The sequence below is a fragment of the Somniosus microcephalus genome, unplaced genomic scaffold (genome assembly GCF_052327205.1).
Source record: "Somniosus microcephalus isolate GS21.2 unplaced genomic scaffold, FLI_Smic_1.0 scaffold33, whole genome shotgun sequence".
Classification (NCBI taxonomy): domain Eukaryota; kingdom Metazoa; phylum Chordata; class Chondrichthyes; order Squaliformes; family Somniosidae; genus Somniosus; species Somniosus microcephalus.
In genome coordinates this window covers 726,815-748,946 of record NW_028225220.1, presented here as the reverse complement: position 1 = coordinate 748,946, position 22,132 = coordinate 726,815, and the positions used below count along the sequence as shown (strand labels likewise).

The following is a 22,132-nucleotide window of genomic DNA, read 5'->3' as shown; positions in this document are numbered from 1 at the left end:
GTACAGCTACAGCACTGGCATGTACCCAACAATGTGGAAAACTGCCCAGGTATGACTTGTTCACAAAATGCAGGACAAATCCTATCCGGCCCATTATCGCTCCATCAGCAAAGAAATGGAAGGTGTCACCATTGACCAGACACATAAATACTATGACTACAAGAGCAGATCAGAGGCTGGGTATTCTACGGCGACTGTCTCATTTCCTGACTGCCCAAAGCCTTTCCAGCATCTACAAGGCACAAGTCAGGAGTGTGCTGGAATACTCTCCACTTGCCTGGATGAGTGCAGCTCCTGCAACACTCAAGAAGCTCAACACCATTGAGGACAATTCAGCCCGCTTGATTGGCACCCCATCCAGCTCCTTATAGATTCACTCCCTCCACCACCAGTGCCCCGTGGCTCCAGTGTGTACCATCTACAAGATACACTGCAGCAACTCACCAAGGCGTCTTCAGCAGTACCTCCCAAACCCGCGACCTCTACCACCTAGAAGGACAAGGCCAGCAGGCACCTGGGACCACCATCTACTGCAAGTTCCCTCCAAGTTGCACACCATTCTGACATGGAAATATATCGACATTCCTTCATCGTCGTTGGGTCAAAATCCTGTAACTCCCTCTGTAACTGCACTGTGGGAATACCCTCACCACAGGGACTCAAGCGGTTCAAGAAGGCATCTCACCTCCACCTTCTCAAGGGCAATTAGGGATGGGCAATAAATGTTGGCCTTGCCAGCCAATCCAGGAACGGAAAAAAAATCCATTGTGGGAAATTAACATGACCTTGTTTCAAATCCAAATTATTTCTACAATATTTTTTAACCAAATCCACTGTCCGGTATTGTGGGTCCTTGTCAGTGTCATTAATCGGCAAGTAAGCTTTTTATCTTTAGTTGTTGGTTTTAGGTAGTAGAAAGCGTGAAGTGCAAAAAAGAGATTGTAGGAAGTAAAAATGTACCCACCCTGAATACTGGAGGACTTCCCTTCAGGATTTTCTGATCCCGGGTCAGTGTCACCCAAAACGTCACTGGTGTAATATTCAATCTGATTGAGGGAGTCAGTGGAACCATAAACTGTCAAACACAAATAATGGATGGTTATTGGAGAGGTTGTTCAGGATATCGGAGCAGAAAACATAAACCGGATTTTCCGGGGCCTATGATCGCATACACACAACGTACATGATCATAAGTGTCCCACAAGTTCCGTGTTTCCACATGTGATGCACTTGAACAAAAACGCAGAGCTTGCAATCTGTCAAGATTCTGTTTGACAGATGGTGCTCACCCGCAGGAAATGGACATTCGCAGGCGCAGGATTCAGCTCTTTGCCCAACTACCGCCCAGCGAATGAACACAACACTTACACCTGGTAAAAGCAAGAGTAAGGCCTTCTTGTACGATAGCAAAATACTGCAGATGTTGGAAATCCGAAATAACAACAGAAAATGCTGGAAAAACTCAGCAAGTCAGGCAACATCCGTGGAGAGAAATTTGAGTTGACGTTTCGGGTTTGACCCTTCTTCAAAACTGGAGAGAAAAGGAACTAGATCGAAGGCAGGGCTGCGATCGGACAAAAGAATAAAAGAACCAAAAGAAGTAAAAGAGAAGTAAAAGGCCTTCTTGTACCAGTGTAAGCATTTAAATACACAGTAAAATACATTTATTTAAATGATTTAAACATACATAAACGTTTAAAATTAGTTTCCGATATTTTATGCCCCTTGAAAAAAGTTTAAATTTATTTTTCAAAATATTTAATTTTCTTTTAAATGTTTAATTACATTTTATTTTAATTAATTTTGACCATGTGATGATTTACTTTTATTTCAGTTTTGTTAAAATGTATTTTTTAGGGGATTCCTATTATGCTTACGTGGATTCCGTATGTAAATATTTGTCCTTCAATCAACATAACAAGAACAGATTATCCGGTCATTATCACATTGCTGTTTGTGGGAGCTTGCTGTGCGTAACTTGCCTGCCGCATTTTCCACATTGCAACAGTGACTGCACTCTAAAAGTACTTCATTAATTGTAAAGCGCTTTGAGGCGTCCAGTTGTCATAAAAGGCGCTATATAAATGCAAGTCTTTCTTTAAATTGAATCCCCATAAGAATAATGAGAACCCCCTTTGTGATTTATTGGGCTGGCCCACCTGATCCCAGGGGCGCTTGCAAGTGCTCCTGGGATACGTGGGCCTTTACACAGGCATATGCCTGGAGGCCCAGGAGCGCAAATGTCCGAAGGTCCAGGGGCAGCAGGTAGGTGCTGAGTTTACTTGTGGTTCAGAGGCATTCACCCGCGGGAAGCCTCCAACTGCAATTTCCAGCCCTATCCCGGATTTTCCGTGGCCTAAGACGGCGTACACACACCATCGTAAGTTTCCCGCAAGTTCCGGGGTTCCGCGCGTGATGCCCGACAATCCAGAACTTGCAATCTGTCCAGATTCTGTTTTACACATCGTTGGAATCCGCAGGATATTGACATTCACTGGTGCAGAGTTGGACTATTTGCCCAACTGCTGCCCAGCGAATGCCCACGAAACCCTTATGCCTGCTAAAAACAGTGGTATGGCATTTTTTTACCAGCGTAAGGGTTTAAATAATTCTTGAAATAAATTTTTTAAAGTGATGTAAATATTTAAAATTAGTTTAGGTTATTTTTGCCCCTTTAAAAATGTTTATATTTAGTCTACAAGAAAAATGGTTTTAAATTGTATTTTAACTGATTTGGAACCTCTGATTATTTATTTTGATTTAAGTGGTGTGAAACTGCGCTTTCAATTTGCGGTCGCAGGCTTCCCGCGGGCGGTTGCCTCCGAGCCGCAAGAATAGTGCGAACCGACCTGATGGTCACGGATATTCGGACACTTGCGCTCCTGGGCCTCTCCGCGCACACCTGTGTAAAGGCCCACGTATCCCGGGGCGCACGCACTTCGCAAATACCTTGGGATCACGTGGGCCGGCCCAACCAATCATAAAGGGGAATCCCCATAATCATGATAGGAATCCCCTAAAAAAGACAATTACACACCAGTTAAATAAAAACAAATCATTACACATTCAAAATGAATTAAAATACAATTTAATGAAACTTATAAAGCTAAAGTTTAATTTTGCGAAATATAAATTTAAATGTTTTACAGGGGCTTAAAAGAACCTAAACTAATTTTAAAGGTTTGTTATTTTTATCTAATTTTAAAAGTATTTTAATAGTTACTTAAAGTCTTACGCTGTTAAAACAAAGTCCTTATCGCTGCTTTTACCAGGTGTAAATTTCACGGGCATTCGCTGGGCAGTAGTTGGGTAAATAGCCCAGCTCTCCCCAGCGAATGTTCATTTCCGGGGATGCGGTGGATCTGTCGAGCTGAAACTTGACAAATCGTATGTTCTGAGTTTTCGCGCATGTTCATCGTGGAAACCCAGTGGTTGCGGGGCACTAGCGGCTGCGTACACACCGCGTACTCGGTCATCGGCCCAAGAAAATCTGGACCATTCTGGTTACCGAGACTCCATACTAAAATGGAATCCCCATACGCAAAATAGGAATTCCCCATTGAGATTGATTGGACTGGCACACTGCTTGCGAACCGCTTGCGCCCCTGGGATATGGGGCATTTACGCATGTGGATGCCTGCAGGCCCAGGAGCGGAACAGAGCAAAGGTCTGGAGGCAGCAGGTAGCTGCATACTTTTCTTGTAGGAAGTCACACAACACCAGGTTATAGTCCAACAGCTTTATTTGAAATCACAAGCTTCCGGAGCGCTGCTCCTTCATCCACCTGACGAAGGAGCAGCGCTCCGAAAGTTTGTGATTTCAAATAAAGCTGTTGGACTATAACCTGGTGTTGTGTGACTTCCTACATTTGTCCACCCCAGTCCAACACCGGCATCTCCACATCATGGCTACTTTTCTTGTAGTTCAGAGTCGTTCGCCCGTGGCAGGACTCCAACTGCAATTTCGAGGCCAATTTTGGGCCATATTTTCTGATCAGAGACTTCCCGCGTGCGGAGGCCGCCGATCTGGAAAAAATCCACGGGCTAACCTGAGGGCTCCCGAGGTGAATATAGTTCTGCTCCTGGGCCTCTCCAAGTCTAAAGGCGCCGGGCCCACGTATCCCAGAGGCACATGCGGTTCGCAAGCGTCCCTGGGACCATGTGGGCACTGGGGAGCCAATCAAAGAAGGAAATCTCCCTTCATACACTTGACAGACAGTCCGGAAACAGTAAAACTTTAAATACATTTTAAAATAAGCCATCACCTTTTGAAAATTAGTTGAAATTACAAAAAGTTAAATATTTTTAAAAAAATGAAATTTTTTGAACAAAATAATTAAAGTTTTTTACGGGGCTAGAAATAAACTGACCTTTTTTGAAAGTATTTTTACATGATAACTGAGTGAAAACATTGTTTTGTTTTACTTTTTAATACTCTTATCCTGGTTAAAGCAGGCCTGCTTTTACCTGGTGTAAGAATTGTTTGGGTTTACTGCGGGCGGAGGGTCTCCAGAAAGCGGAACTCTCTGCCCGCGGAGGCCCTTCTCCAGGGCAGGCGGAGGATCTGTCTAGGCCATTCTTGACTGATCGGAAAAGCTGGTTTTCAGCACATCCGCTGTGCATGCGTGAAACCGGCATTTCCGATGTCCCTGCGGGTGCGTACACAGCGCGTAAACACCCGTAAGGATCAGAATATCTGGCCAAAGGAAAGGCGATAAGTGCAGGAATGAAGATGGGCAGCACGGTGGCATAGTGGTTAGCACTGTTGCCTCACAGCGCCAGGGACCCGGGTTCGAATCCGGCCTCGGGTGACTGTCTGTGTGGAGTTTGCACATTCTCCCCGTGTTTGCGTGGGTTTTCTCCGGGTGCTCCGGTTTCCTCCCACAGTCCAAAGATGTGCGGGGTTAGGTTGATTGGCTATGATAAAAATTGACCCTTAGTGTTAGGGGGATTAAATACGTGGGGTTATGGGGATAGGGTGGGATATGTGTAGGGGTTACGGGGATCGGGTGGGATATGTGTCGGTGCAGGCTTGATGGGCCGAAATGGCCTCTATCTGTACTGTGAGGTTTCTGTGATTTCTGTGATTTCTGTGAATCGATCTGTGACTTCATGTCATGTTTGAGTGAATATAAAGTAAAAGAATACAATCAGCCGCTGGGTTTATTATTCCTGGGCACAGATATCTGAGGGAGTCCGTGTGGAGCCGGGTGGGAAATAGAAACAGCGTCTCTGCTCGCTATTTACAACCAAACCATAAACCCGCTCTTTGAGCAATACCGACCAGTGGAAATCTTCCCAAACCATTGCTGTTCTCACTATACACATGGACACAGAGACACTCTCACTGTCATAGGACTCCTTCACATGGGGACAGTGAGCGGACTGCTGATCGTGTCCAGTCAGTACATTCACCACTAAAAGGGGTATTTAAGGGGAGGCAACATTTGTCCAGTGAAGATTCGATATCAACGGAAAATACAGACCTGAACCCTGGGTCTGAGCGGAATCCTCGCCAGGGGGAATATTCTCAATCTCTTCATAAATTGCTTGGTACAAACCAGCAGGTGACTCCCTACCGCGAGTGACAGCACCTGTTGGAGGGAGGGCGGGGAGATTAACATGTTGATTCACTTCACGCGCGTTTCACGGGAATTCATCTGCGAATAAATCCAAATAACAGATATAGTGATATTCAAGGGACAGAATCAGTTAGCGTGAAAGTGGAGGAGTTTAGTTGTGTTTGTGATTCCGTGTGTGTGTCTGTGTCTCTGTGCAGACACATGTTCACCTCCAGCAGACTGCGGCCAGTTGTATTGACCTGGGGAAGAGGGAATGAGGGGGTATCAGGAGAAATGAGCTCCAGTTGATCGGTCGGTTACGGGGCCACACGGGGAGTTCAGCTGAAGAGAAGCTGGGTGAAGTTGACTGATCTCTGCGGACAGCATCAGTTTGGAAGCGCGAGTGACGAGCTGATGGTTCTCTGGCATGTCCCGTCATTGTGAGAGGAGCCTTGCTGTGTACACAGAGCAGGAGTGTGTTGGGTGGGTGAGATAGGAGTGGAATAGTTGTGTTGGGATGTAGAGTAATCACCAGAGAATGCAGAAAGTCCTATAAAACTGTCACCTCTCAACATGGTGGGCAGAACCCGGTCAGAGAGTTCGAGATTGGGCATCCGGACCCAGAAACTAAAGGGGTGGAACGGATACCCAATGGAATAAATGAAGAACAACAGACCAATAAATAACTGAGCGCACAGCCTAAACAGTTCAATAAACTTTCTGTCCCATTGTTGCAGCAAGTAAATTCTTCAGGAATCTCATGTACCGGCTGATGAACTGGGACAGTGAATGTGAACACTTTAAATAACTCTCCATTTTAAATGTCCTATTTTACTAAATCGGGCAGCACATTGAATGGAACATTTCGCCAAAAGCTAATTCAGATTTATTGCTAACAAGACAACATGACACTCTATGGAAAATGTAGTGAACTGGAGACTCGCCCGGATATGAAGCGATCTGAGATCAAGTGTTAATTCAGCGGCAAGATATGAGCCTCACCTCTTCTTGTTGCCTTTCTCTGTATTACCGCCATCAGTGCGATCAGCTCACAGATTAGAAGGACTCCGAGCGTTATGCAGATGGCAACAAGGAAGGAGGTGGTTTTTCCTCCCTTTCCTTAATCACAAGATTACAGAAAGATTAAAACACAGACACAGTCCGCCTTGTATTTTAAAAATGTTCCAGTCAATTTGGAACCGATCACGTGATCTTCAGAAATTAACAAAATCAAGAAAATCTCAATAACACCAATACCACTAATACGATCGCTAACATCAATACTAATAATAGTACTAATAATGATAAGTAGCTGCAGGTGTGGAAGGAGAAGCAGCAGGAGGCAAATCGAGTTCTGTGGAATATATTGTACAAACATTTCATGAACTTCAAACATTAGGTTTTATATTAAAAATATAAACGTTGTTATTAATTTGCGAAATCCATGAGTAATGATCACAGAACGAGGAAACCCCTGCGACCCTTACCGGAACAAATCACACTGGCATGTTCCTTGGGATCACAGTCATGCTGACCTGGCGGTGAGGAACGACAGTCGGACAGAAAGGATTCACTTCCGGTGCACTTCACCTCATCCAGCCAGATAAGACCAGCACCCTGGGCCATGGCGGCCCCTCCTGCGGCCAATAGAGCGGAGCCGCAACCCAGCTGTCTGCAGACAACATTGGCATCGGCCATATCCCAGGAGTCATCACACACCGTGCCCCAGCTGTTATTGGACAATATCTCCACTCTGCCGGAGCAATTGGTGTTGCCTCCAACCAGGCGCAACGGTTGTCCCGAGTCTATCAAAGAGAATCATTGATTGTTATTTATTTAGTACAAGCCTGGAATACAAGTCAGATAGTTGGTATAATGAAGGGGAGGAAGCACCTGATGAATGTTTATGTTTAGAACCAGATTCTCGAATGCAGACCCTTGAACTGTGGGATCTCTTCGGCAGTTTGACTTCTGTTGAGAAGAGAAATATGCTGACTGTATTGGACAGCAATGTTTGAAATGACACCCGCACATTGAGAGGTTCCTTGTGTTACCTGAACAAGCAACACCTGCATCCTCCCTGTGATCACAGTTGTGTTCCCCCCACGGGTCTGTCTGACACTGCCAAAGGAAGGATTCGTCCGAATCACACTCCATCGCATCGAGCCAAATGGGTCCAGATCCCGCTCCGAATATCCGAGTATCATAATCAATAGATGTGAGGGGGCCGCACTGTAACTGTTTACAGATCACTTCTGCATCATGCCGATCCAGTTTATCTGAGCACACTGTTCCCCAGGTCCCATTGTAGAACACTTCCACTCTTCCCTCACAGCGATGCTTTCCATTCACCAGTCGTATCTCTTTGTGCTCTGTCAATGAAACAAGAAATATCCAGGTGTTTCGATTGATCACTCTCTGTGTTCATACTGCACAACACATGTTGTACCGGCTGTGGTCACTGGTGTCGATAATTATTTCAGAAATTTAATAGAAATACAGCTAGAAATCGAAAATAAAACAAACAATAAAAACAGAGCATTCTGGAAATACTCAGCAGGTCAGGCAGCATCTGCGGAGAGAGAAACCGAATTCGATTTCCAGGACGATGACCATTCGTCAGAACTTGAATAAAGTTAGAGATGTAACAGGTTTTAAGCAAGTACAGGAGCGGGAAATTGGGGAGGGGAGGAAGGAACAAAAGGGAAAGTCAGTGATAGGGTGGAAGGCAGGAGAGATTGAGAGACAAAAGGGATGATGGTGCGAGGCAAAAGGAGATGATAATGGGACAAGGACAGAAACAAAATACAAACGCAAAACACTGTGGATGCTGAAAATCTGAAATAAAAACAAAAAGTGCTGGAAATACTCAGCAGGTCAGGCAGCATCTGTGGAGAGAGAAACAGAGTTAATGTTTCAGGACGATGACCCTTTCGTCAGATCTGGAAAATGCTGGAGTTGGAACAGGTTTTTAAGCAAGTACAGGAGCGGGAAATTGGGGAGGAGAGAAAGAACAAAAGGGAAGGTCTGTGATAGAGTGGAAGGCAGGAGAGTTTGAGAGCCAAAAGGGATGATGGTGCAAGGCAAAAGGAGATGGTAATGGGGCAAAAGAAACAAAAGATGTGTCCAGAGGAGGTATTAATAGGAATAACAGAATCATCAGCAATCGCTACTGCACGAAAACATTTGGGCAGAGGTTATGATCTGATATTGCTGAACTTAATGTTGAGTCCTGAACTCTGTAAATTTCCTTACCGAAAGATGAAGTGCTTCTTCTTCGAGTTTACATTGAGCTTCATGGACTGGTGTAGGAGTTTGAAGACAGCGAGGTCAGAGTGGGAGGGGGGCAAAGAATAAAAATGACAGGTCACTGGAAGCTTGGTGTCAGCTTGCAGACTGAATGGAGGTGTTCCACAAAGCGAACACCAATCTGCGTTTGGCCTCCCCAATGTAGAGGGGACCGCATCGTGAGCAGCGAATGCTCAATACTAAATTTAAAGAAGTACAAGTAAATCGCTGTTCCACCTGGAAGGAGTGTTTGGAGCCCTGGATGGTGGGAAGGGAAGTGGTAAAATGGCAGCTATTGATTCTCCTGCGCTTGCATGGGAAGGTGCTGTGGGAAGGCGATGGGGTGTTGGGGGTGATTGAGGAGTGGACCAGGGTGTCGCAGACGCAACGGTCCATTCAGAATGCTGAAAGGGGAGGGGACATGTGTTTGGTGGTGGGAACATGCTGGAAGTGGCAGAAATGTTGGAGGTTGATCTGTTGAATGCGAAGGCTGGTGGGGTCGAAGGTAAAGACAAGGGGAACCATATCGTGGTTCTGCGAGGGAGGAATGGGGTGAGAGCAGAGGTACGGGCAATGGAAAGGACAGTTCGAGTGCCCTTTCAACCATGGTGGAGGGGACTCCTCGGTTGAGGAAAAAGGAAGACATATCGGAAACACTAGGATGGAAGGTGGCATCATCAGAACAGATGCGATGGAGATGGAGAAACTGGGAGAATGGAATAGAATCCTTCCAGGAAGCAGCCTGGGAGGAAATGTAGTTAAGTTAGCTGTGGGAGTCAGTAGGCTTATAGCAGATATTGGTTGTTAGCCTATCCCCAGAAATGGAGAGAGAGATGTCGAGGAAGGGAAGAGTCTCAGATTGACCATGTGAAGGCCAGGTAGCGCTGGAAATTGCTCACAAAGTTGATGACATTTGCCAGTTCGGCACAAAAGGAGGAAATGGCATCGATACAGTCATCAACGTTCCAGAATCAGATGTGAGGGATGGGGCCTGAGTAAGAATGGAACAAAGAATGTTCCACATATCCCACGAAAAGACAAGCACAGCTAGGATACATACGGCTTCCCATAGCAAAGCCATTTATTTGGAAGAAGTGAGTGGAGTCAAATGAGACGTTGTTCAATGTGAGAACATTTTCAGCCAGGCAGGGGAGAATGGTGGTGGATGGTGACTGGTTGACCCACCATTCAATGAAGAAGCTGAGAATATTCAGGCTGTCCTGGTGGGGGATGGATGTGTAGAGTCCATGGCGAAAAGCAGATCGGTAGTGCCAGGAAACTGGAAGCTGTTCAAGTAGTGGAAGGTGTCAGAAGATTCATGGATGCAGGTGTGAAGAGGCTGGATAAGTTGAGAAAAAAAGTCGAGATAGGAAGGAATCATTTCCATGGGGCGAGAACAGGCTGAAACATTGGGTCTACCAGGGCAGTCCTGTTTGTAGATCTTGGGGTGGAGGTAGAATCGGGCTGTGTGGGGTTGGGGGTCTATGAAGTTGGAGGCCATTGAGGGAAGATGCGGTCGGCGACCGTCTTTCAAACAATGGCTTGATGTTCGGTGGTGGGGTCTTGGTCCACGGGGAGGTACGAGGTGGCTTCAGAGACTGGGCGTTCAGACTCTACAAGTTAGAGGTCGGTTCGCCAATCAACAGCAGCGCCACCCTTGCCAGCTGGTTTAATGACAATATTAGGATTAGATACAAGAGAATGGATCGCTGCAATGTCAGAGGGAGGTAGATTAGAGTGAGTGAGTGGAGCAGAGAAACTGAGACAGCCGATGTCACGTTGGCAGTTCCCAATGAAAGGAACTAGAGACGGTAGGAGGCCAGAGCAACGGGTATAGGGGGAACGAGAATTCTGAAGATGGTAGGAAGCATCCACTGTGCGGGGGCAGATTCTGGCCAGATAAGTGGGCACGGAGGTGATGGTGATGGAAGATTAGTGCAGCATTGTGCCGATCTCGAAATTCACTGAGTTAGGGGCATATGGGATGCTGATCATATGGGGTCAGACCGGATAGTGAAAACACAGCAAGGGCTGAAATTGAAAGTTCGATGTCAGCTCAAGGAACAGCTCCTCATCAATTGATTAGACACATTACAGCCTTCCAGATTCAAAATTGAGTTAAACAATTTCAGAACATAACTTTGCTGTAATTTTTTCAGATGGCAGCCATTGCTGATGATTCTGCGGTTCCCATTTACACCTCCACTAGACCCAACTTTAGTTTCTTTACTTGTCCCATTACCATCTGCTTTTGCTTGGCACCATCACCAGTTTTGTCATTTATTCTCCCCTGACTTTGCGTATGTTCTTTGCTCCACTCCCAGCTTTCCCACTACTGTACTTGCTTAAAAACCTGTTACATATTTTTCCAGTTCTGATGAAAAACCATCGATCTCAAACGTTAACTCTGTCAGTGTCACCAAAGATGCTGCCTGACCTGCATAATATTTCCAGCATTTTCTGTTTTTATTTCAGATATCCAGCAACTACAGTGTTTTGCTTTTATATGTAATAAAGAATAACCAACATGGATTTCAAAGAGAAAGTCATGCTTTACCAACGTTATTGAATTAATGAAGAAGTTACAGAAAATATAGACAAGGGTAATGTAGTGGGTGCAATATACGTGGATTTGAAAAAGGTCTTCGATACGTTAGCGCGTCATAGAAACAGGACTGAGGTCAGGCGATGTGGAGTCAGAGGACAAGTAGCAGAATAGATAGCTACCTGGCTACAAAACAGGAAACAGATAGTTGGGGTTAAAGGTATTTATCAGACTGGTGGAAGCTCAGAACTGGTGTTCCCCAAGGATCGGTGCAGGGACTGCTGCTGTTCATCATTTACATAAACGATTTGGACTTGGGATTTGGAAGTACAATTTTAAATAAATGGAGTACACCAATCTGGGGGCTATAGTTAATACCGAGGAAGATTGCAACAAAATATTAGAAGATATTAATAAACTTGCAGAATGGGCGTGTAAATGGTAAATTAATTTTTATATCAGTAAGTGTTAGGTCGTGCATTTGCATAAGCAGCATAAGGAGGCCACAAAATCTTTGGAAAATAAACGCTCAATTGGGATAGAGGAACAAAAGATACACTTAAACTAATAATTAAAACTAGCAATGGAAGTTAACAAGGGCATAAGAACGCAAACAAAGCAAGGAGGTTCAATTCAAGTGGAATTTAATTGAAAAGCAAGGACATTACTTTAAACGATAGCAAAATACTATAGATGCTGGAAATCCGAAATAACAACAGAAAATGCTGGAAAAACTCAGCAGGCCAGGCAACATCCATGGAGAGAGAAATAGAGTCAACGTTTCAGGTCAAAACCCTTTGTCAAGTCTGAAAAAACACAGGGAATGAAACACATTAAAAGGCCAGGCTGGGAGAGAACAAAAGAGAAGTGATGAAACATTAAGCATTATTCAAAAGGAGACGAGATGGTGATAGGAATAGTGGAGAAAATAAACAGCTCTAGATTAGGTGTGAAATGTGCTGGCAGAATGGGAGACAGCTGCCATGTGGGAGAGAAAAAAAGGGGGAGGGCCAAAACAAAGATATGGATAAAAAATATAAGTAAAAATGTAATGGGGGCCGAGGTCTGAGTGGGAATGGGGCGGTGAATTAAAAGGACAGGCGACCGGAAGCTCGGGGTCATCCTTATGGACTGAACGGAGGTATTCTGCAAAGCGGTCACCCAATCCGCGTTTGGTCTCCCCAATGTAGAGGAGACCACATCGTGAGCAGCGAATACATTATACTAGTTTGCAAGAAGTACAAATAAATCGCTGTTTCACCTGGAAGGGGTGTTTGGGGCCCTGGCCAGTGGGAAGGGGGGAGGTATAAGGGCAGGTGTTGCATCTCCTGTGCTTGCACGGGTAGGTTCCGGGCAAAGGGGAAGGGGTGCTGGGGGTGATAGAGGAGTGGACTAGGGTGTCTTGGAGGGAGTGGTCACTACTCAATGCTGAAAGGGGAGGGGAGGGGAAGATGCATTTGGTGGTGGGATCATGTTGGAGGTGGCGGAAGATGATCCGTTGAATGTGGAGGCTGGTGGGGTGAAAGGTGAGGACAAGGGGAAACCTATCGTGGGTCCGGGAGGGAGGGGCAGGGATGAGGGCAGATGTGCGGTGATAGAATGGACATGATCGAGGGCTGTGTCAACCATGGTAGAGGGGAATCCTCGGTTGAGGAAATAGGAAGGCATGTCGGAATCACTGGTGTGGAAGGTGGCATCGACGAAGCAGATGCAGGGGAGATGGAGAAACTGGGAGAATGTATAGAGTCCTGACAGGAGTCGGAGTGAGAGGAAGTGTAGTCCACGTAGCTGTGGGAGTCAGTGGGCTTGTAGTGAATGTTGGTCAATAACCTATCCCCAGAGATGGAAACGGAGAAGTCGAGGAAGAAACATAGAAACATAGAAGATAGGAGCAGAAGTAGGCCATTCGGCCCCTCGAGCCTGCTCCGCCATTCAATGAGATCATGGCTGATCATCCAAACTCAGTACCCTGTCCCTGCCTTCTCCCAATATCCCTTGATCCCTTTAGCCTTAAGAAATATATCTAACACCTTCTTCAATATATTTAATGAATTGGCCTCTACTGCCTTCTGTGGTAGAGAATTCCACAGGTTCACCACTCTGTGGGTGAAGAAATTCCTCCTCAGCTCTGTCCTAAATGGCTTCCCCCTTATCCTTAGACTGTGACAATTGGTTCTGCATTCCCCCGCCATCGGGAACATCCTTCCTGCATCTAGTCTGTCTAGTCCTGTTAGAATTTTATAAGTTTCAATGAGATCCACTGTCATTCTTCTAAACTCCAGCAAGTATAAGCCCAATCGACCCAATCTCTCCTCATACGTCATTCCTGCCATCCCAGGTGTCAGTCTGGTGAATCTTCGCTGCACTCCCTCCATGGCAAGAACATCCTTCCTCAGATAAGGCGACCAAAACTGCACACAATAGTCAAGGTGTGGACTCACCAATGCCCTGTACAACTGCAGCAATACATCCTTGTTCCTGTACTCAAACCCTCTCGCTACGAAGGCCAACATACCATTTGACTTCTCAACCACCTCCTGCACCTGCATGCTTACCTTCAGCGACTGGTGCACAAGGACGCCCAGCTCTCGTTGCACTTCCACTTCTCCCAAACTATTGCCGTTCAGACATTAATCTGCCTTGCTGTTTTTGCCACCGAAGTGGATAACCTCGCATTTATCCACATTATACTGCATCTGCCATGCATCTGCCCAATCACCAAATCTGTCCAAAACATGCTGGAGTTTCTCGGCACCCTCCTCACAGCACACACACCCACCCAGCTTTGTGCCGTCTGCAAACTTGGAGATATTACATCTAGTTTCCTCGTCTAGATCATTAATATATATTGTGAATGGCTGGGGTCCTAGGACCGATCCCTGCAGTACCCCAGTTGTCACAACCTGCCACTCAGAAAAAAACCCGTTTATCCAACTCTTTGCTTCCTGTCTGCCAACCAGTCATCTGTCCACGTCAGTACCTTGCCCCCAATCCCATGTGCCTTAACATTATATGCTAATCTCTTATGCGGGGCCTTATCAAAAGCCTTCTGAAAGTCCAAATACACCACATCCACTGGTTCTCCCTTATCTATTCTACCAGTTACATCCTCATAAAATTCCAGTAGATTCGTCAGGCACGATTTACCTTTTGTAAATCCATGTTGACTTTGCCCGATCTTGTCACTGTTTTCCAAGTGCTCTACTATTACATTTTTTATAATGGACTCTAGCATTTTCCCTACTACTGATGTCAGGCTTACCGGTCTATAATTCCCCGTTTTCTCTCTACCACCTTTTTTGAACAGTGGGGGAACATTAGCTACCCTCCAATCCATGGGAACTGTTCCAGAGTCTATAGAATTTTGGATGATGACCAGCATTGTATCTACTATTTCTAGGGCCACTTCCTTAAGTACCCTAGGATGTAGATGATCAGGCCCTGGGCATTTATTGGCCTTCAATCGCATCAATTTCCCTAACACCATTTCCCTACAAATACCGATTTCATTCAGTTCCTCCTTCTCATTAGAACCTATGTTCGCCGACATCTCTTGGAGGTTATTTTTGTCCTCCTTTCTGAAAACAGAACCAATGTATGTATTTAATTGATCTGCCATTTCTGTGTTCCCCATTAAAAAATCCCCTGATTCTGATGGCAAGGGACCTATGTTTGACTTCACCAATCTTTTTCTCTTCACATATCTATAAAAGCTTTTACAGTCAGTTTTTATGTTCACTGAAGCTTACTCTCATACTCTATTTCCCCCTCTTGATTAATCCCTTTTTCCTCCTTTGCTGAACCCTAAACTGCTCCCAATCCTCAGGTTTACTGCTTTTTCTGGCCAATTTGTATGTCCTCTCCTTGGATCTTATGCTATCCCTAATTTCCCTTGTTACCCACTGTTGAGTCACCTTTTTTGTTTTATTTTTATGCCAAACAGGGATGAACAAATTCTGTAGTTCATCCGTGCGATCTTTGAATGTTTGCCATTGCCTATCCACCCAATCAATCCTACCCAGCTCGCAACTCATATCATTGTAGTTTCATTTATTTAAATTCAGGACACTAGTCTCTGAGTCAACTACTTCACTCTCCATCTTAATGAAGAATTCTATCACATTTTGATCGCTCCTCCCCAAGGGGCCTAGCGCAACAAGATTGCTAATTAATCCTTTCTCATGACATAGTACGCAGTCTAAGATGCCCTTGTCTCTAGTTGGTTCCTCGGCATATTGGTCCAGGAAAGCATCCCGTATACGCTCCAGGAATTTCTCCTCCACAGTATTGTTACTTATTTCGTTAGCCCAATCTATATGTAGATTAAAGTCTCCCATGATAACTGCTGTGCCCTTATTGCACGCTTCTCTAATTTCCCATTTTATGCCATCCCCAACGTTCGCATTACTGTTTGGGGGACTGTCTACCACTCCCACTAACGTTTTCTGCTCCTTGGTATTTCTCAGTTCTACCCATACAGATTCCACATCATCAGAGCTAATATCCTTCCTTACAATTGTGTTAATGCCCTCTTACCAGCAATGCTACCCCACCTCCTTTTCATTTTTGCCTGTCTTTCCTGAATATTGAATATGCCTGGATGTTGCATTCCCTGTCTTGGACACCCTGGAGCCATGTTTTCGTAATCCCTATCATATCATATCCATTTACCTCTATTTGCGCAGCTAATTCATCCACATTATTACGAATGCTCCTCGCATTAAGAGACAAAGCCTTCAGGCTTGTTTTTTAAACACTCTTAGACCTTTTAGAATTATTATTTACTGTGGCCATGTTTGGTTTAAACCCTTGATTTCTCTGACTGCCACCTTTGCTTGTCTCCTTCCTGTCTTTTGCTTCTATCATTGTTCCCCTTTCATCTGCCTCCCTGCTCACGTTCCCAACCCCCTGCCATTTTAGTTTAAACCTTCCCCTAGAGCACTAGCAAACAATCCCCCTAGGACATCAGTCCCGGTCCTGCCCAGGTGCAAACCATCCAGTTTGTACTAGTCCCACCTCCCCCAGAGCCGGTTGCAATGTCCCAGGAATTTGAATCCCTCCCCCTTGCGCCATTCCTCTAGCCATGTATTTATCTATTTCTACACTGACTAGCACGTGGCACCGGTAGCAATCCTGAGATTACTACCTTTGAGGCCCTATTTTTGAAATTTACCTCCTAACTCCCTATATTCAGCTTTTAGGACCTCATCCCGTTTTTTAGCTATATCGTTGGTACCTATATGCACCATTACAACTGGCTGTTCACCTTCCCCTTCCAAAATGGGAAGGGAAGAGTCAGAGATGGACCATGTGAAGGTGAGAGAAGCGTGGAAATTGGAGGCAAAGTGAATGGAATTGTGTAGCTCAGGGCGAGAGCAGGAAACGGCACCGATACATTCATCAATGTACCGGAAAAAGAGGTGAGGAAGGGAACCCGAGTGGGACTGGAACAAAGCGTGTTCCACATATCCCACAAAAATGCAGGCATAGCTAGGACCCATGAGGGTACCCATAGCAACACCTTTGATTTGGAGGAAATGAGTGGAGTCAAAAGAGAAGTTGTTCAATGTGAGAACAAGTTCAGCCTGTCAGAGTAGGGTGGTGGTGGATGGGGAATGGTCGGGACTCTGTTCAAGGAAGAAGCGGAGTGCCATCAGGCCATCTTGGTGGGGGATGGAAATGTAGAGGGATTGTACGTCCATGGTGAAAAGGAAGTGGTTGGGGCCAGGAAACTGCAAAATGTTAAAGTGGCGGAGAGCATCAGAAGTGTCGCGGATGTAGGTGGGAAGAGACTGGACAAGTGGAGAAAAGATAGAGTCGAGATAGGAAGAGATAAGTTCCGTGGGGCAAGAACAGGCTGAAACAATGGGTCTAGCAGGGCAGTCCTGTTTGTGGATCTTGGGAAGGAGGTAGAAGCGGGCTGTGCAGGGATGGGGAACTATGAGGTTGGTGGCCGCTGGGGGAAGATCTCGAGAGTAGATGAGGTCAGTGACGGTCTTGGAAAAGATGGATTGGTGTTCGGTAGTGGGGTCATGGTCCAGGTGGAGGTGGGATGAGGTGTCGGATAGTTGGCATTCAGCTTCCGCTAGGTAGAGGTCAGTTGGCCAAACAACAACAGCACCACCCTTGTCAGTAGGTTTAATGGCATGTCAGAGTTGGTTTAGAGAATGGAGTGCTGCAATTTCAGTGGGATGTAGGTTGGAGTTAGTGAGGGGAGCAGTGAAATGGAGACAGCCAATGTCATGGCAGCAGAACCTTTTTCCTCAACCGAGGATTCCCCTCTACCTTGGTTGACACGGCCCTCGACCGTGTCCATTCTATCTCCCGCACTTCTGCCCTCACCCCTGCCCCTCCCTCCCGGAACCACGATAGGCTTCCCTTGTCCTCTCCTTTTACCCCACCAGCCTCCACATTCAATGAATCAACCTCCGCCATTTCTGCCACCTCCAACGTGATCCCACCACCAAATGCATCTTCCCCTCCCCTCCCCTTTCAGCATTCCATAGGGACAGCTCCCTCCGAGACACTCTAGTCCACTCCTCTATAACCGCCCGCACCCATTCCCCTTCGCTCGACACCATCCTGTGCATGCGCAGGAGATGCAACACCTGCCCTTATAGCTCCCCCCTTCCCACTGTCCAGGGCCCCAAACAGCCCTTCCAGCTGAAACAATGATTTGCTTGTACTTCTTGCAATCTAGTATACTGTATTTGCTGCTCACGATGTGGTCTCTTCTACATTGGGGAGACCAAACGCACATTCAGTGACCGCTTTGTGGAACACCTCCGTTCTGTCCATAAAGGTGACCCCGAGCTTCCTGTCGCCTGTCATTTTAATTCACCGCTCCATTCCCACTCAGACCTCACTGTACTCGGGCACTTGTATTGTTCCACGGAAGCTCAGCATAAGCTCGAGGAACAGCACCTCATCATCTGATTAGGCACTTTACAGCCTTCCAGACTCAATATCGAGTTCAACAATTTCAGATCATAACCTCGGCCCCCATTACATTTTAACTTATATTTTATCCACATCTTTGTTTTGGCCCTCCCCCCTTTTTCTCTCTCCCACATGGCAGCTGCCTCCCATTCTGCCAGCGCATTTCACACCTAATCTAGAGCCGTCTTTTGTCTCCAGTAGTCCTATCACCATCTCGTCTCGTTTTCAATACCTCTTAATGTCTCTTCACTTCTCTTTTGCTCTCTCCCAGCCTGGCCTTTTAATGTGTTTCATTTCCTGGGCTTTTTCAGTCTTGACAAAGGGTTTCGGCCTGACACGTTGACTCTATTTCTCTCTCCATGGATGTTGCCTGGCCTGCTGAGTTTTTCCAGCATTTTCTGTTGTTATTTTTGAAATTACTTTAAAACTTGTATGGAAACTTGGTTTAGAACCCACTTAGAGTAATGTATAGTATACTGGTCTAAAAAAGGATACACAAGCACTGCAGAAAGAGCAAAAAACGAGTTGCAAAAATGATACCAGAACACAAAGTTTAGAACTATCAAATAAGACTGAATAGGCTGCGGCTCTTTTCTCTAGAAAAGAGAAGGCTGAAGGGTGTCCTCAAAGAGGTCTTTAAAATTATGAAGGGAATAGGTAGGTGGACATAGAGAAGATGTTTTCAATTGTGGGGAGTCCAGAACAAGGTTACCTGTATATAAAATAGCCGCTTGTCCAACAGGGAATTCAGGAGAAACCTCTTTACCCAGAGAGTGGTTAGAATGTGGAACTTGCTACCACATAGAGTAGTTGAGGCGAATAGCGTAGATGCTTTTAGTTGAAGCTAGATATGTACATGAGGGAGAATGAACAAAAGGATATGGAGATAGAGTTAGATGAAGTACGGAGTGAGGAGGCACGTGCGGAGCAAAGATATCGCACAGACCATTTGGGTCAAATGGCCGGTTTCTGTGCTGTAGATTCTGTGTAAAACCTCCCGAGTAAAGCCTCGCATATAACCCTGCAGAAATGAGCAGATAGAAAGCTCCCTTACCTGAACACACCACCCTCACATCTTCTTTATGACTCCAGTCGTGTTTACCCCACGGCGCTGAGGGACATTCCCACAGAAACGATTCGTTTCCCGAACAGTGCAGTTCATCCAACCAAACTGGGCCTGAACTTTGTCCACAAGCAGCAGGAAGTTCCACATCCACCGCATTTCCGCAACGCAGCTGTTTGCAAACCACGTTAGCGTCGGCCAGGTCCCAGGAATCATCACAAACTGAGCCCCAGGTCCCATTGTAATAAACCTCCACTCGCCCAGCACATGGGCTTGCACCGCCGGACAGCCTTAACTGCACGTGTTCTGTTAGAGAACAATACAGGAGGATTATACTTCAAATATACATTTATCTCATCACTCAATCCAAACATTGCTGCTCCTCCAGCTAAAAAAATGGTGCTTTATATGTGTCTGTGACAGGTACATGATATTATATCCCGCAACATCTGTCTGCACTTACATATTACATAGAATTATACAGAATGTACAGCACAGAGTCAGGCCATTCGGCCCAAAGGGTCCAACCCGGTATTCATGCTCCACACTAACCTCCTCCCACCCCACTTCCCCTAATCCTTTCAGGATAACATTCTATTCATTTCTCCATCGTTCGATTTATTGCCTCCAGTTCTCCCGTTTGGTTTGGAATGCTGTGCACATAGATGTACAGCCAATATAATTTGTTTTTATTAATTGTGCTACTCACTTTATTTTTAACAATCAATTTATAATTCTGTTCTATAAGTGTATCTGTTCCCTAACCGTTAATCTTACCCGTATTGGTTACCTTGGTCTGACATTCACTCACACCTCCTCTTTCTTTTATCTTCAGGCTTATGTTAATTTCACCAGATTCCTCCCCCCGTAATACTAGCTTATAGACTTATCCACAGCTTTATTTATCACTTCCGCTGCACACTGCATACTGCAGAATGCAACGTACGTACAGCATAATGGAACTTACACCATTTCAGGCCCAGAATGTCTGTCTACATTCACATGCTGTGTAATAACACTAAGACCAGTCCATGCCAAAACATCCTTCCATACTTATACACAACATAATGGAACTTAGACCAGTGAATCTCCAGCACATCTGTCTGCACTTTTATGCTGCACAATGGAACTGATTTGCAAACTCGGCCGCATTTGACCGCCGAGCTGAGCTTCCAATCCCACGTGCTCTCCGTCACAAAGACCGCCGACTTCCACCTCTGTATCATCACTCATCTCCGTCCCTGCCTCGGCCCATCTGCTGCTGAAACGCCGTCCTCCCATCCTGCACCCTCCATAACCTTCAGCTCACCCGAAAACTTCTGATATCCTGACCCGCACCAAGTCACACTCACCATCATCCCTGTGCTCACTGCTCTGCATTGGCTTCCTGTCCGGCAAAGACTCCAGTTTTAAATTACCATCCTCAGGTTCAAATATCACTATAACCGCCTCCAGCCCTAATCATTTCGGGAACTCTACTTTTCTGCAAATGTGGCCTCTTGTGCATCATTCACTTCCTCCCTCCACAATTGGCGGCCGTGAATTTCTCCGTCTTGGTCCCAAGATCAGGAATTCCCTCCCTAAACCTTCCGCCTCTCCTGGTTTAAGACCAGCTCTTGATCTTACCCAAATGGCCAGGCTTTTAGTCGCCTGTTCTAATACCTTCATCTCTCTTCCTGTGAAGCACCTTACGACGGTTGTCTTTCGTTTAAGGCGCTATATAAATGCAAGTTCTCGTTTTTTTCCAGTTCTGTCCGTGTCCTCTCGCTTTTCGCTCATCCCCTGAGTTAAATAACTGGTGTAGAGACACCGAGGAACAAGTGACCAATTTACCACTTTTCTCAGCAGATTAGCTATTCCCTTTGATGGTTCTGTAAAATTGAACCATTTGTTCACCTGAACACAGGACCCCTACGCCGATGCTGTCATTGAGAGATGGATTCAATGTGAATGAGCTGCAGTTCCGGAGCTGAGGCTCGTTTCCTTCACACTGGACATCATTCACCCACACGGGCCCTTCACTCTCTCCGTACTTTGAAGAGTTATAAGCGGCTATCGCAGAGCCGCAGCCCAGCTGTCTGCAGACCACGTTGGCATCATTTAGGTCCCAGAGGTTGTCCCGCACTCTCCCCCAGCTGCCGTTGTAGTAAATCTCCACTCGGCCGTCACAGCGGCTTCCCCCATTAGTCAGTCTCGGCGGCCAACCTTCATCTACAAACAGAAACACATTGCGAGCAACGGTTAAACTGAGCCAAAATATTCCATAATTTACTAACTCTCACCCGGACAGTTATTGTTAATTTTAATGATTATATTTCTGTAATAATTACCCACAAGGTTTGTAGGCAGATCCTCTCCGCCAATTCCTTTTCTCAGTGAATTGATTTTAGAGAGATGCCGAGCAGCTTCCGGAGGCTAATCTGGGGAAAGGGGCTAAAAACTAACTGGGGGCGGGCGGCCCAGGCCGGCTATTGATACGAGCTGTGATCAAAGGCAGGAGCACGGGCACAAAATAGCTTCTGGCTGCTCACAGTTCAGCTAATGTGGAGAGAAACAAACAGAAGTGTAATTGATAGAGCGCTTCCCAGGACGGCCCAAAGCTCTTCACAGCCACTGAAGTACTTCTGATTTGTTGTCACTGCGACAGCGGCGGGACAGGCCGGAGGGGCTGAAGGGCCTCCTCCTGTCCACATGTTGCGATGTTTTAAGTGTGAAACGCGAGAGCTGATTTGCGCTC

At 45.9% G+C, this 22,132-nt stretch overlaps 1 protein-coding gene across 1 annotated transcript in view; it reads right to left on the bottom strand.

Moving 5' to 3' along the window:
- The window catches only part of LOC147083873 (scavenger receptor cysteine-rich domain-containing protein DMBT1-like), a 43,429-nt gene that overhangs the window by 2,518 nt on the left and 18,779 nt on the right, over nt 1-22,132 (bottom strand). Inside the window, exons 6-14 of the mRNA XM_085980081.1 lie at nt 21,292-21,606; nt 19,387-19,701; nt 7,615-7,932; nt 7,454-7,531; nt 7,048-7,365; nt 6,875-6,914; nt 6,563-6,681; nt 5,486-5,593; nt 965-1,075 (exon numbers count right to left, since the gene is read on the bottom strand). Coding sequence (XP_085836207.1) covers nt 965-1,075; nt 5,486-5,593; nt 6,563-6,681; nt 6,875-6,914; nt 7,048-7,365; nt 7,454-7,531; nt 7,615-7,932; nt 19,387-19,701; nt 21,292-21,606 — 1,722 coding nt within the window. The remainder of the gene's footprint in view (nt 1-964; nt 1,076-5,485; nt 5,594-6,562; nt 6,682-6,874; nt 6,915-7,047; nt 7,366-7,453; nt 7,532-7,614; nt 7,933-19,386; nt 19,702-21,291; nt 21,607-22,132) is intronic.